This window comes from Lynx canadensis, chromosome B2 (assembly GCF_007474595.2).
Source record: "Lynx canadensis isolate LIC74 chromosome B2, mLynCan4.pri.v2, whole genome shotgun sequence".
NCBI lineage: Eukaryota > Metazoa > Chordata > Mammalia > Carnivora > Felidae > Lynx > Lynx canadensis.
Genome location: NC_044307.1, coordinates 15,255,364 through 15,271,012, shown reverse-complemented (window position 1 = coordinate 15,271,012; position 15,649 = coordinate 15,255,364). Strand labels below are relative to the sequence as shown.

At 52.3% G+C, this 15,649-nt stretch overlaps 1 protein-coding gene and 1 long non-coding RNA gene across 4 annotated transcripts in view; one reads left to right on the top strand and one right to left on the bottom strand.

Moving 5' to 3' along the window:
• LOC115513578 overlaps nucleotides 1–13,634 on the top strand; it is a 30,308-nt gene extending 16,674 nt beyond the window's left edge. The window contains exons 2-5 of one of the 2 annotated variants that reach the window (XR_003968747.1): nucleotides 1,906–1,973; nucleotides 6,585–6,764; nucleotides 8,062–8,252; nucleotides 13,303–13,634. This is a non-coding gene — a long non-coding RNA (uncharacterized LOC115513578). Of the gene's footprint in view, nucleotides 1–1,905; nucleotides 1,982–6,584; nucleotides 6,765–8,061; nucleotides 8,253–13,302 lie in introns of both variants that reach the window. The other variant, XR_003968745.1, reaches the window with a different exon arrangement.
• The window catches only part of GFOD1 (glucose-fructose oxidoreductase domain containing 1), a 115,614-nt gene continuing 112,017 nt past the window's right edge, over nucleotides 12,053–15,649 (bottom strand). For both annotated transcript variants that reach the window (XM_030314823.1, XM_030314824.1), the window contains one exon: nucleotides 12,053–15,328. In XM_030314823.1, the coding sequence (XP_030170683.1) occupies nucleotides 14,409–15,328 (920 nt within the window). In that variant the 3' untranslated portion in view covers nucleotides 12,053–14,408. The remainder of the gene's footprint in view (nucleotides 15,329–15,649) is intronic.

The window sequence follows — 15,649 nt, the reverse complement described above, 5'->3', positions numbered from 1 at the left end:
GTGGCATCTGTTCGCCTGAGCATCAACTTCTTTTAGGCTCGACCCATATTTGTCCATACTGGAAAAACACAAGGTTGACAGGCTCACAATATTCTTGCCCATCCTAGAGAGAGTTAAATCAATATTAGCAATTCTAAGCCGAAGACCAGTTCTGACCTGTTGAAAGCTCTTAGAATCTGAGATTTACTTTTCTGCTAGGAAAGACTTTAGGAGACTATCAGCTGGCTCTGTGACTTGAAGAAAGGAAAGAATTATTTAAAAAAAAATTTTTTTTTACATTTATTTTTGAGAGACAGAAAACTGTGAGGGAGGGGCAGAGAGAGAAGGAGACCCAGAATCCGAAGCAGGCTCCAGGCTCCGAGCTGTCAGCACAGACCCCAAGGCAGGGCTTGAACTCACAAACCGTGAGATCATGACCTGAGCCGAAGTTGGATGCTTAACCAACTGATCCCCCCAGGCGCCCCAAGGAAGGAATTATTAATGCAATTTCTGTTTTGGAGTAAGGCAGCTGAACTGTAGAAGAGAGGAATTAATTTTCCCAAAGTCCTGCAGCCAGTAAGGGGTGGGGAGTTAGAATCGAAGCCACCCCCTTTGGCAAAGTCCTGTCTTACATCCTGTTGTCTCTCTGGCTGATGAGTGAAATCACGATGCGTTCCAAGGAATCAATCCCTTCCATGCTGGGAAGAGGCAGTGGGGAGCCAACAGGTGGTTACTCACAAGGCTGCTGAAATCTGCAAAGGGAGTAACAGGAGTGTTTCTGGAACCCTGGCTGTCCATTAGAACCATCAGAAGAGCTGTGACTGAGCCCCCTCCCCCCTCCCCTTTGTGATTTCTGATTTGGCAGGTCTGGGGTGGGACTGGCCATTTGTATGTCTAACAAGTTCCCCCGCTGAGGCCGATGCCATGAACTCAGGACACCGTTTGGACAAACTCTGACCCGGAGGCAACTCTTCAAACTACGATTGTTCGTCCTGAGCCTAAGGGTCTGTTGTGCCCCCTTAGAGAGGACTTGGGGTGCACAGTTGGGCAAGAGGGTAGTTCTGATTAGGAATCCCAGTAAAAAATGATCACAGGGGCGCCTGGGTGGCGCAGTCGGTTAAGCGTCCGACTTCAGCCAGGTCACGATCTCGCGGTCCGTGAGTTCGAGCCCCGCGTCAGGCTCTGGGCTGACGGCTCAGAGCCTGGAGCCTGTTTCCGATTCTGTGTCTCCCTCTCTCTCTGCCCCTCCCCTGTTCATGCTCTGTGTCTCTCTGTCCCAAAAATAAATAAACGTTGAAAAAAAAAAAAAAATGATCACAGAGCACGTGACTCCCATTATCCTATGTACTATTTCTCAGGTGTCCTGGAGCACGAAAAAGTTGCCAACTAGCAATCCAGAATATAAAGGTCAGAATTGAAAGGTTGATCTTATTTCTTTTATGCTTCTTTATTTATTTTGAGAGAGAGAGAGAGAGAGAGAGAGAGAATCCAAGGAGGCTCCGTACTGCCAGCACAGAGCTCATTGCGGGGCGCGAACTCACGAACCGTGAGACTGTGACCTGAGCCAAAACCAAGGGTCAGACGCTTAACCTCCTGAGACACCCAGGCGCCCCGATCATATTGCTTTTCTTAGCTTCAAGTAAAGTCTCTTGAAACTCATGCTAGAACTAGTTAATCCTCGCAAACAGCTCTAAAAAGGCTATAAATGGTCTATTATCAGGCCTTGTGGCAAGCCAGTAACCCAGAGCAAGAAAAGCAGGATACAGGGAGATCCGGGGCCTGTCTTTCCCCCGTGGGGCTTGTCTGGACTCCTCTACTGCACCTTATAGGGTAATTGCCAGGACTTCGGTCACAGAATGAGGTCTGAGAACAATCTGCTCTCAGAGGAAAGGCAGCAGTGAAACACAAACACACTGGGCGCGGCAGCCTGGATCCCGAGTCTCCGCGCTGAACCATGCCTGAGCCGGGCAAGTCCACAATGGAAGGAATCGTGCGTGAGTTGGTAAAAATCCGACAGAGGGGGCAGTGGAATAGAAGTCACAGAGGCGCGGACGGTGTTGGTGACCCAGGGGGAGAGTGTTACACGATGAGCCATTCTCGAGAGGCGGCTATGAATCTCCGATGCACTTGTAAACCCAGAGCCGTGCCTCACCCAACCCAAGATCCCTTCCACAAAACGCTGAGATGTTGATGTGCGCAGTGGCACCGCATAATGTCACGCTCTAGAGAGTGACGAAACACAAAGCTTGGGGGAATTCTAATCCCCAACCGAATAACCTCCCCCCCCCCCCCCGCCCGACCCTACCGGTGGGATTGGGGCAAACCCACAGAGCCAAGCTGCTCGAATGTGGGAGGCCTTGAGACTTTGAGACTTGAGATTTTAAGTGATTCCTTAACAGGGAGAGACAAGAATTTAGGGACCCCCGGGAACTTTGCCAGGTCACTACGGCCCCTTTGGCCAGTGTCTGAGTTGGCGCCCTGCGTCAGTCTGTGGCCAACGCCATGCTGCTCCTTGATTTCTCTGAGTGACACAGAAGGACTGAGGCTCTGGGGGAATCTATCCGGCTGGGGTTGAAGGGTTCACGGTGCCGTACTCCGGACCCGCTTTTGTTCCCTAAAATCTGAACTGCCCCAGGGTATGGATCGATGGAAGTAGTTTCAACCCTACAGATACACCACGTGGTGTTGAATTTCAGGGGATTTAACTTATCTGAACATATCACTTGTGAAAAGGCTCTTTCTAATACCTTTAGCCGGGGTCAAGGACGCCAAAAGGCCGGTTACAGAAAGTACAAGGAGGCTTTAGCACAAACTTTGGGGGTTGTCTGTGACCCGGGCTTGAATTGTTTCACAAGCCCTGGCCTAATTTCCGCAAAGCTTTCAACGCTGAGGATGAAAGGCATTCCAGAGCTGAAAAGGATTCTGTCCTCAGAAGTGCTGGGCCTACCAGCTCTCTGCTGACTTCTGACAGGCTTCGGAGAGGACCCTTTCATACTGGCTAACACTCATGGTAACAGCCGCGCCCTAGAAACGAGATCATCTTTTTCCATAAAGAAATACACACCGTCCTTCGGCTTGCAGGTTCTCCAGCGCGACAGGGCTCTGGGTGGCGGCAAAGAGGCTTATGAGAGTAGGCGTCCCCTGACCTGATCAGGGGAAGAGATAAAGAGGAGGAGGCTCCGTCACCTGGAAAGCTTAAAAAAATTTTTTTTGTTTTAAGTTTTGGTAAAGTATGCAAAACATAAAATTGACCAACGTAACCATCTTTAAGCATAGCGGTCAGGGGCCCTTGGTACGTTCACGTGATTGTACAACCATCAGCACCCTCTCTCTCCAGTTTTAAAATCTTTTAATGAGAATTTTAATGAGATTTCTTTTCAGAAAGCCATTAAAAAGAGTGAGGTCGGGGTGTCCGGGTGGCTCAGTCGGTTAAGCGTCCGACTTGGTCTCAGGTCATGATCTCACGGTCCGTGAGTTCGAGCCCCATGTCGGGCTCTGTGCTGACGGCTCAGAGCCTGGAGCCTGCTTCCGATTCTGTGTCTCCCTCTCTCTCTGCCCTTCCCCTGCTCATACTCTGCCTCTCTCTGTCTCTCAAGACTAAATAAAAATATTAAAAAAAATTTTTTTTAACAATAAAAAAAATAAAAAGGAGGAGGTCGATCTTATATGCTGATGCGGAAGGATGTTAAAAATACATTATTAAGAGAAAGAGCCAGACACAGAGCAGTGTGCACAGCATAGATAACATTTGTGTGAGTGCTCAGATAACTTCAGGGAGAGGATACAGATTGTTGGTGGGGGTTACCTCTAGAAAGTGGAAATGTGGGTCTGGGATGGAAGGGATTTTAACTTTCATTGTATACCTCTTTCACAGGGTAGGCTTTAAAAAAGGTGTCTTTTTTTTTAAATGTTTATCTTTTGAGAGAGAGAGAGAGAGAGAGAGCAAGCTGGAGAGGGGCAGAGAGAGAGGGAGACACAGAATCTGAAGCAGGCTCCAGGCTCCGAGCTGTCAGCACAGAGCCCGACGCGGGGCTCGAACCCGCGAACCGCGAGATCATGACCTGAGCTGAAGTCAGACGCTGAACCGACTGAGCCACCCAGGCGCCCCAAGAAACAATATATACTAAGTCACCAGGAAAACAGGTAGGCAGATTCTCATCACACAGCCTCGGTTTGGATGAATGAAAGCAACATGTGATTATAAACAGGGAAGGGAGAAACCTGGATGTCACAGGCAACCTGATGAGAGAGAGGAGCCAGGTCAGAGCTGAGGACCGAGCCAAGGGTCCAAGACCGCAGAGGCCAGGACTAGATGTAGCCGATGAACAGCCGTGCCTGCTGGGCTGGGTCCACTCCATCCGGGGACTTCCTTCAAGAACGCTCTGGTATGAGAGGCGGAGGCAGATGGGAGTGACGTCCTGGTGGCCAAGGTCTTTGGAAGCTGAGGAGGGGCGAAAGACCCTGTGTGTGCACAAAAAAGGGGGGGGGTGCTGAATAACAGATTCTTCAGTGGAGGGTGTGTCCCCGGGGCCCAGGAGGGAGACAGCAGGGGGAGACGGCAGATGATGAATCCTTGAAGACTTCAGGTTTGGGAGAGTGGCAAACGGGAAAAGCACCAAGAAAGGAGGGTGGCATCCAAGATACACTTGGCATCTGGTGCCCATTTAACACAGAGGCTGGCCCTGGAAATTGTCCAGCGAATGCCAACAGCTTGCTCTGAGCCGCTCTAGAGGCAAATCAGCCAGCCTTTTTAAGGTTCCCGTAAGACTTCCTCCTTCATTCCTTTTTGTCTGCTCTCCTCGCCCTCACCCAAGCTGTTCTCAGAGCACAGAGGAGGCCTGCCAGTCACAGAGGAACCATACTTCAGATACCTCATGTAACAGTTACTTACCTCTAGAACCTTCCCTATCTTACGTGGATAACTCTGGCCTTTCATCTATTTTCCCCGTCACCTGCTTTTACCCTGGGCACGAACTCCCACTCCCTTCCCCCCGCCCCGCCGCCGCCCTCCCTTCCCCTCGCTGCCCCCCACGACTGCCAGCTCCCCCTTCTCTTTCCCCTCCCCATCCCTTGCCTCCCACGCGCTTCATCAGTGATCCGTAGGGTGTTAGTCCGTCACAGCCAGATTGATACACGGCTGTTCTTTCCAGGCCAGCTCTTCTCCACCGTGTCACGGCAGGAACCTGAATGTCAAGTCCAGACTCAGCCTGGCATATTGAGGAGTGACTGACTGACTTCTCCGGGCTCCCCTGTTAGCTCCCACATCCCGGACAAGCAGCCTCTGAAGGCTTAGAGGGACAGTGGGGGCCCTGGTCTTGCTCCCCACCCCACTCCTGACCCTTGTCATCTCACTGGCTGTCATGGCTTCCTGGGCCTGGATTTTGAGTAGTCTGGAGTGATCCCTCCTTCCAAAGGCAGCTTCAAACAGCCCACAGCCCTTGTCTGACTTCTGACTTCTGATTTAGACCCCTTGGTGCTCTCTAAAAAGGGTGTTAGTGCCTCGGGGGAGTTCCAGACTGAGGACTGCTTAGAGCCTTGGGGGCTGACATGCTGTCCATATCTGCAGCCACACAAGACGCTCTTACGGGTCCCCTCCTTCCTGATGGCCAATGATGAACGAGTCAGAGACAATGGGATGCACATACGTATATGATCCAGACTGCGATTCTGGGATTGAGACCCATCAGTGTACCAATCATTGACCAAGAAATGAATTAATCTAGAACTGCCCAAGGAGGGGTCCTAAAAAATTATTTAGTCCTTCATCTTCACGCATTCCTAAAGAGAGAGGGTTCCAAATGATACAAGGCGCCCAGAACCTGTGTAAAAGCAGGAGAGCAAGGTGTTACCAGAATTAGGATGACGCTTTAGAGGAAATCCAACAACCGGTTTAGTTGTGGGGAGCACATCTTGTAGAGCCGTGGTTGGCCCCCAGCTATGCTATCAGACTGTTATAGTTCAAGCCTTGGGAATTTAGCCGGCAGATGTAGGTGCAGAAGAAGTCTGAACTTGAATGAACAAGGCGAAGGATTTTAAATATTTTGTAGCAGCTTTTTTGCAGAGGTTTTGGCTTAAGTAGGCTGTAAAACTGTCTATCTGGTTGTGAATTGGCCCAAACTCTCTGCGGGGGCGTCTTTTTCGTCCTTGTCTCGGACAGCCTTCCAGCAGGGGGCACTGTGACTGCAGAGTGTACCCGCCCAGGGATATCTAGGCGGAGGGATCTTTTCTGCTTCGGCAAGAGTAAGGTGGGGGTGGGTTAGTAAAATGGGAGCCTACTCTCTAGACCGAGGTGAAATTATCTTTCTCATTTCTGTACAGAATCCTGCATACTTTGTATAGGTGTGATTCTCATAACAATTGTTACAGTGATTTTGATGTTCAGACTGAACCTGCCAGACTTGTCCCAACAGGTGCTAAAAATGCACGAGATAAAAAAGCAGGTGAGAAGAGAAATGGGAAAATGGTTCTGTGTGTGCGTGTGCAGCAGCGGGCGGAGGGCAGCGGTGAGAGGTAGGTGGGCAAAGGTGGACACACAGGTTTCTCTTCCTTTGACCTTGTAAACGATTCGAATGCCTTGCAACACAATTGCATCCGTTCTTTTTAAGCAACGACCGAAGGACTGTGAAAGCAACGCTTGTGTCCTGTGATGTCCTACGAGGCAGTAGAATCCCTGGTTTACAAAACAGGAAATGGGCTTGAATGGAAAGAAACCAACATCACTAGGAGATTCCAAATGTGCAGAGGCACAAATGGCTCCTGGATTGCAAAGGTGCATAAATGCTAAGGTGAGTGCAGTCTCCCATCAGGGCCGGGTGTCAGGCCACTCTGGTGCCCGGACGACTAGACCCCATCACCACCATCCCTTATGCTCGGGCAGATGGCACCTTTAGCTTTGGCAAAGCACTTATCCTTACTGCCTTCTTCAGAACCTTCAGAACAGGTCCTTGATTTACCGCAGTGCCGTAAGATGTGCGTGTTACACGTGCACTGTAATAATCCATGGAGAGGCAGGCTGTCCTACGGTCTTAATGGACGGACTGCGATCTGAATTCATCAACATCAGGACCTGCTCGTGAAGGAGTGAATGACGAGATCGCGGCTTTGTGAAATTATGTCTAATTCCTATTTTTTTTTACGTTTATTTATTTCTAGAGAGAGAATGAGTGGGGAAGGGACAGTGAGAGAGGCAGAGAATCCCAGGCAGGCTCTGCGCTTATCAGTGCAGACTCCGACGTGGGGCTCGATCCCACAAACCGTGAGATCATGGCTGGGCCGAAATTGAGAGCTGGCACTTAACCGACTTGAGCCGCCCAGGCGCCCCTCCTAACTGTTCTTAAGTGATGGGAAAGCATGGACCGTAAGATCTATCTATGTGCAGAGAAGTGGAAAGACAGCAGGAGGTGGAAAGGAAAAGCCAGCCCATCCATGGGGAATCTCATTAGGCTGAGCTCCATCCAAGGTGGTTGCTCTTACATGCTGCTGACAACGAATTAAGCAAAGATGCTCTTGTAAGGATGCTCTTGTTGAGCCCATTCGAGTATCTTTCCGAGCTTGGTGTGAGATATTAGGTTAAGGTATTAAAATAATAGAATTCTAAAACCTGCTCCCCGATTGTAAAGTCTACATTGTCATCTTGTTGTCTGGACTAAGCTTTCACATACACACACACACACAGCCTTCCAGGCATCCTCAGCCCCCCCTTTCCCCCAGCCAGGTGGCCTCAGGTAGATTATCTCCCCTCCACCTCCACATTTCCAAAATGATGTTTTGTACCAGACTGCTCTAAAGCGCCTCCAGTTCGAACGTTCAGTGAATCTTTAGGACAGTTGATTCCCACGGTCAGTTTCATGGATGCTGACACATGGACAGCATCCCTCACACCACACACACACACACACGCACACACGAGAGGTACCACCATCATTCCTTCCCACCCACGTTCTTGCCTCCGAGCCCACAGACTGGCCAGGTACCTAAGTCATGAGCCAGAGCACCCGGGTCTAAGAACAGGAAAACAGAAGGAATTGTAGCTTCTCTTCCGTCTTTACTGGCTACTTTCATTTCCTTATCCCACCAATGCAGGTCGGGGAGGGCAGCAAAAGGCCATGTGTAAGGTGGCACATGCCAGCTGGCTGAGCGATGCTAACTACGGTCCCCTGAGTCTTGCAGCAGCAACAGTGGGCATCTATCAGCTCGTGGGTCTGGAGCTCAGATTGCATGGCCCAAGGACCCCCCCCCCACCACCACCACCGCAGGGAACGTCTCCTCCCACAGTAAGTTTGGCCTTAAAAACACTACAAACAGTTGCATTCATTGTCCTTTTTTTTTCCTTTTTCTTTTTGCCTTTAATAATAATAAAAAAAGAAAACCAAAACCTTCTATAATTTATAAGCTATTTTTTGCTATCTACATTATATATAAAATATAGACTCTGTTTACTGTATAACACACATCTTTTCCCCTTGATAAATAACTCTTTAAAATATCTAGTATACATGCCTTGACTTTTTATATATAAGTTTGGTTTTATACATATACATACATATATATATACTCATGTTTGTAAAACACAATAAATACATACTTGACAATATCAACCAAACAAATGTAATTTGGGTTAAAAAAAAAAAAAAAAAGAAAAAGAAGAAGAAAAAGTAGTAAAAGCACCAGGCAGCAAACAGAAAGCCGTAATTGCTAGAAACTTCTCCCTCCCCTGGGCAAGGCACAGGGCAGAATACTAAATATATTTAAATATGTTTGGATGCCTGAAGGAGAAGGAGGGGCGCAAAGTAGCTGGTGGGGTCACTTGCTTTTGTTTTGTTTCTCAACCTGGGGTTAGACCAGAGTCACAGGTAGGTCATTGCGTTTATAAGGAGAAACCATGGGGGCTCATCCAACGGCTTAGCCCTTGTGACGGCTGCAGAGGACAGCAGAGATCAGGACGGGGAGTGACAGAAACAGCACGACCCTATGGCTATGCTGTAGGCCCTGCCCACACTGGCCCAGGCCAGCTTTTGACGCTTCACTAAGCGGAGAGCTACTGCATGCGACGCGTCTTGGGATTACTCTACTTGCTGCTGGTTTCAACAAAAAGAGGGCACAACAGATTCAAGAGCATTCAGCAGTGCGACACTTCAGTGGCCTGGCCAAGAGCCAGGGGCTTCGGGGGCCCTCGCAAGGGCTCCAGGAAATAGGGACTGACCCGGGGAAGAGAAGGCTCAGGAGGCCACCGCCTTCCGCTGCGGTCACTTGGCTACGGTGCTGGCCTCACCTCCAGGCTCAGACCACCGAGCTCATCACCCCTGACGGCAGCGCGGGAGGTCTTCGCTCCTCTTGCGGGAGGTCCTGGGAGCCCGACTCAGTCAGGGTCGTCCCTGGAGACTCAGCACTGCCATTGGCCGGCTTCCCTGCCTGGTGGGGGGGGGGGGCAGCGGCACGGGTGGGGGGGGGGGGGTGCGGACAGGCCAGGGAGAACATGCCAGCTGCTGCTTAAGACTGAAGCCCCACTGCAGACGCACACGGCTTTCCTTTCATGGCCCCCCGCCCCTCCTCCCTGTCCCGAAAAGGACTGGAGCGCAGGGGCTCTGAGAGTTTGTTTTCAACGAGCTCTCCAAGGTCATGGCCTCCGCCCTGTAAAACTTCAGGGCTCTGATGGCCAACAAATAGGAGGCAACAGGTGAAGCAGGAGGCCTGACTCTGCACCTAGGAGGGGAGCGGAGGGCCACAGAAGCAGAGCGGGCCCCGGGAAACCCCAAAGGTGGTGTTGCGTCCCCCATCCTTGCCACGTAGAACACCGACTACGGGTAACTGTTCGCACCACGATCACGATGGAAACGCAGAGCGGCTAGTTTCTGAGGACACTCAAGACCTAATAGAGTTGCTAAGAAATGGATGCAACCACAGCAGCTGGGGCAATACGGTCGTCACAGGTCTGAATTGTAATTGTCGCTCGTTCACCCACTAGCCGGGGGACCCCAGACGAGTCATTTCACCTCTCTGCCTCCCTGTCCCCATCTGAGAGCCCTGACGGTGCTACGTGCAGCCGCAAGGGACTTAGAATGCAGGTCCGAAGAAGCGGGGGTGACCTCTGCTGTCACCGAACCTCTCGGGGCTGTGACAACAGGATGTGAGTACCCGGGGCTCTGACATCCCTTCAGAGACAAACAGAGCTCCTTCCTCCCCGGGATGTCTCCCCAGCGTGCTGCCATTTCCCCCCCCAACCCCGCCACAATAAAAGGCGATCCTCCCGGAGACCTAATTTCCGACCCAGGTCAAATTCAACAGCTGCGGCTCTGAGCCAAGATGAAGAGAGTTGACAGAGTGCGCAGGTATGAAGGCAAAACGCACAGGTAAAATCGGAGTCACAAGCAAATGAGCTGGAAAAGCCCCACCCCCTGAGAAGAACACGTGCCGCTGTTAGACCACCAAGGGCAAGATCCAAGGCCACCTATGACGGTCGGCCAATGACGTCTTGAAAATCCCCAGCTCCTCGGCTTGCTGCATCACCGACGATCGAAACCGACTCAGCAAGTCGATTTTCAAGGAAGGAAGCTGAGTGCTATTTCCATTTTGGAAGGGGCAGAGACACCGACTACTTCTATTCGCAGCCCTGTCAGGAGCCTTCTGGCAGAACATCAAATGTGGCATTCTGCTCAGCGGGAGGGTACGGACCGCAGTGGTGTAGAGCCCCACACAAGTCACACCCGGCATGAGTCCCGGATGCGCCACAGGGCGTGAGGACAGCCCCCTCAGTGTTCAGCGAGGAGTGCTTTCCTGCCCGGCGACAACTTCAGGGGTACGCACCTCTCTCCGTGGGAGGCAGCGTGGTTTGGAGAAGACAAGCGTTGGACCCAGGTGACGCAGCTTCTGCTTTAATCGCCGTGTGACTGTGCGCAAGTCACTCTTCCTTTCAGAGCCTCGGTTTTCTCACGTGTGTAATGGGAAGAACGAGAGCCAATGCCGCGGGGTTGCCGAGGGCATTAAGCGAGATCATTCACCTAAAATACCCTGCGCACGGTGGATGACCAAGAAATGGTGGTGCACAGAGGATGCTTGGATGGCTCTCTGCAGACGGGAGAAGGGGGCCGGGAGAAGCTCGGCTTAAAGTGGAGTCAGCCACGGCTGCCACCGCAGGGTCCACGTACATGTGACACACAGATATTTCCCGCCCAGTAGATCAGGAGTGTGTGTGGTACCCTGCGACATCTCTCCCCACCGAGAGGGGACGTCAGAGAAAAGCTGACGGTGGTCATGGACTTGCTCTCCAGAAGAGCACTCAAGAGAATCCAAACTTTTCAAATAAGCCCAGAGCGTCCCCAGCCCTTGTGAATGCCAGGTGAGAACCCGTGATGCCCCCCCCCTCTCTCAGTCAGTGGCACGAGCCAACGTTTCCAGGACCGGAGGCGTGCGTCCCCAGAAAAACGGGAACAAATCAAGCCGCAGGGACTAAATGTGAGACCCTAAGGGCGGTGCCTCTGGGACACCGGATCTTTGAAACACAGTAACCAAAGCAGACAAGGGCCGGATCGCTGCTCGGGGCTTCATCCTGGGTCAAAGTGGTGCTGACAGAACCCAGACCCCAGAGCTCACGAGTCGGCGTTGGGGCTTGGCCCCAGCGAGCCCTGTGGGGAGCTTGAGATCTCAGCTGCCCGCTGCGGCTCGCAATCGAGGTTTGCCAAGTGGTAGTTCGGGGGTAAAAGGAGCACGAAAGAAATATCTTAAACTCATCTCCGGGAATTTTTGTATTTAAAAAATGAACTACCTAGGTCTTTTCTTCCTCTCGTTCCTGTATCTACCTGCTACATGCATTTCAGTAGGTAGGATTTGAGAACACTCACTAAAATATTTTTCATGCTTCTGTGAAAGAATATATATTCTTTCTATATCCCCTAGCCTCAAACGAGAATCTGTGTTTTAGACACTATTTATCACAGGACTCAGAGGCCTTTGGAAGAAAATAAAAACAACTTCCCAAGTCTTTGGGTTAAGTACAGAAACATAAAATTAAAACCCCTGGAATATCCCTACTTAGATTATAAACGACTTAGGAAAATGAGACCCATAGAGTTTAATCTAAGTTTTCTTTCCCTTCATCTTTAATCACAGCCTTTCAGGCTAGATAGAAAAAAAAAAAAAAATTCTTTCCACTCAGTTCCTACAAAAGTTATTTCTCCAGAAGGCAATTTAGGAGAACCTGAACCGACAGAGTCCACGGCACGGCTGTCTGCTCCCACTATTACTGGGGCACATCTATGCTACCAAATCTCTGGTTCTGAGTCGGTAGCTACGAAAGCCAGCATGCTCACCACGAAGTAATGATGTCAGGGACCATAACATACCCTGGAGAGTTCCAGCTGACTCGCCTAGCCGTGTTGCAGCAGTGGGGTGACTCTTCTGGGGAAGGCAATCCTTCCTCACTGGGCTGGAAAATGACCCAACATTCCTGCGGTGTTTGGACATGCCCACCAAGCACCCCCCGGGCAGCCTGGGCATCACAGTGTATTGACCCTGGGAGGAGAATGGAGAATACAATGGACTATATATACTGTTCGTTTCCAGATTCTGCCTCCTCAGAGCCCGGGGGGGGGGGGGGGGGTGGGGGGGGCGGGGGGGGGGGGGGAGGGGCTCTCGGCCGCTTAAATTCCCTTCTACCCCTACTGCCAGTCATCTGAAAAGACGTCTAAACCTCAGGTGTGTGCCAAAGACAACCGTTGGGTTTCTGTGGCCTGTGAACAAAAGCTATGGAGATTCAGAAGTTCTCGTCTTCCCCAGTCAACCCTGACAAGTGTCTAATGGGGGGGGGGTGAAGGATTAAGGATAATTTCCCAGTTTCAAAATGACTTGGTGTTTCTTTCAAGAGAGAGGTCTGAATTTTTAAGAGCTATTTCAGCGACATTTGGTGGTGGTGAGGACTGACAAACCCTTGTGTGTGTGTGTGTGTGTGTGTGTGTGTGTGTGTGTGTGCGCGCGCGCGCGCGCGTATGTGCATCTCTAACAGTTCCCCTTTGCAACCACCCCACTCCAAGCCTGCAGCCGTCTGTCATCTCCAGTAATAGCTCTCTGTAATCAGGGCGTGACAAGGGAGACAAGAGACCAAGGAGGGGAAAAATACGTTTTTCCCCCCAACGTGACCCTTCTCAACCCTACGTGAAGATACCCCTCCGTGGCTCTAACACCCCATATTAGAAACACTGAAAGTGATGTTCCTTAATTGTCCTTCTGTTTTAATACCCATTCAAAAACTTGCAGGTGTCAGAATCCTGAAAGCAAAGGTCAAAGCTAAGGAAAACACCCTTGACATGTTCTTTTTTCTTTTTTTTTAAGGGAAGACGATTATATCTGCGTGGAACCGAAGGCTTCCCTTTTAAATTCACAAAGCCGGGTGAATCTCCTAAAAGTCCTTTACCGGCTTGGTAGGAGACACGGGTGTTGGAGACCAAAGCCCGCCAAGGGCTGGCTCCCTTTCCCATCTGCTGGGACAACCCCACTGCAACAAATGGGGCCCGCAGCATGCGAGGGCGGCTCGGGACTGACCCATTCAGGCTGTGCCCTTGACTGGAGAGCCACCGGAGAGGACACTTGAGCGCCACATCCCTTTACACTTAGTTCTACCCCACCGGAAACAGGATTAAAGGCAGCTCCCCGCCGCTTTGTAACTGATGCCAAACCCAAAGGGCTATTGTTTATTCTCGGCCTACTCTGCTTCCGCAGCCTGCGTTCTGGTGCTCTCCTCTGGGCTTACTTGCTATTCCCGGCTCTCCCTTATCCCATCTGGGGGCGGGGCGCAGGGCAAGGTACCAATTAGGAAGACACACCCTCCCGCTTCCTAAGAGGACGACCAATCAATCAAGCACACTGTTCTCTCCGCTACCAAGTAGTCTTTCCTCCAGATATTTTAAGTGGCCTTCCGGAATTTGAGCTTTCTCATTAGCCCCCTGCACCCCCGCCTCCCCCCAGACTAACAGGCTTCTGCGGACGGGTGAGGATTTGCCTTCTCCCGCCAGAGGCAGGTGGCCGGGAAGCCGGCACCCACCGAGCTGGCCACTGGGTCGCGGGAGCATTTGGCTTGCCAAGGAGGCCGATGGGTAGGGGAGGGCTGAGGGAGGAGGAAAGCACCCCCTCTTTGCTTCTCATGGTAAGGGGGCCACAGAGGCTAAGCCACCTCCTCCTCATGCAAACGCCCCGCAGGGGTGATCTCGGGAAGAACAGGCCCCCTGAACACTCCCGGGCGGTTGGCTCGGCCGGCGACAGTCTTATTAGGTGCCCCTCACCCAGGCTGGGGGTTCACCTTCCCAGGCGCCGCTTAACTCACCCTGCCCCTCCACCTTCCCGCCCCCGCACTCCTCGCGGCCACCTCTGCCCCAGCACGCCCTCCCCCTCTCCGGGCTCCACGCTGAAGACCTGAGTCCCCCTGGGTCCCCCAGTCCGTGCTAACAGTACAGGGACATCCTGCTCCGGCGCATGGCCTCGCTGATCAGGTAGGCGGGGCTCAGCTCGGGCTCCTCCGTCATGATGGCAATGTTCTGCCACTCGCCCGTCTGGCTGGACCTCTTGATGGTGTCCACCACGCACAGGGCGTACAGGCAGTCGTCGAAGGTGGCGGCCATGGTGAGCGGCCGCCCGTCCCACGTGCGCCGGTCGTCCTGGTCCTGGAAGGCCTGGCGCACGGCCTGCATCATCTTGATGGTGCCGCGCAGGTAGGGCGCGGGGATGTCGCTGAAGGCCTTCTCGGGCAGCAGGGAGTTGCTGACGGGCGTGGCGTCCTGTAGCAGCAGCTCCTGCTCGGGGGCGCTGTTGCGCTGCCCGTACAGGTCCGTGCCCACCGCCAGGAGGCGCCCGGCCGAGCCCACCACGGTCACGTCCTGCTTGAACTCGCCCGGCACGTTGAAGTTGAGGGTGACGGTGCAGCACACGCCGCCCTCCAGCACCATCTGGAAGGTGCAGAAGTCGTCGCTGGTGATCTGGCGGATGCCCTTGATGTGGTCCGTCTGCTTGACGAAGGTCTTGAGCAGCCCGTGGACCTTGACGGCCTTCTGGCCGGTCAGGAAGGTGAGCAGGTCGATGATGTAGGTGCCCACCGAGTGCAGGCCGCCGCCGCCCATCAGGTCGTCGCAGCTCCAGTTGTATTTCTTGCCCAGCAGGCTGCCGCCGTGCACCTGCACCTCGCACACCAGAAGCTCGCCCACGTAGCCCTCCTCGATGAGCTGCTTCATGCGCACGAAGGCCGGCAGGAAGCGCAGCACGTTGCCCATGATGCTCATGAGCTTGGGGTAGTAGTGGGCGGCCGACATCATGCGGAAGGCGTCCAGCGGCGTGGCCGTGCGGTCGCAGATGACGTTCTTGCCGATGCCTGCGGGGCGGGAGCAAAAACAGCCGTGAGGGCGCGGGCGTGCGCGGCGGTAGGGGGCGCTGTGGCCCCCGGATGCTAACCTTGCAGCGAGCGCGCCAGACCTGACCTGATCCCCGCTTTCCAGTCTGAAAAGAGCCCGTAGCGCCAGTTATTTAGGCGAAAGTAATAGAACCTAAGGTATGTTTAAGATCTACTCTACAGTATAATTAAATATTTAAGTCGAGTTCCTTCAGTATGAAGCCAAATTAAATCAACTAAATATTAGCTTATTTTAATATATTTAAATAGGCTCTATTTTGGAGATTTTTTTTTAAATGTTTA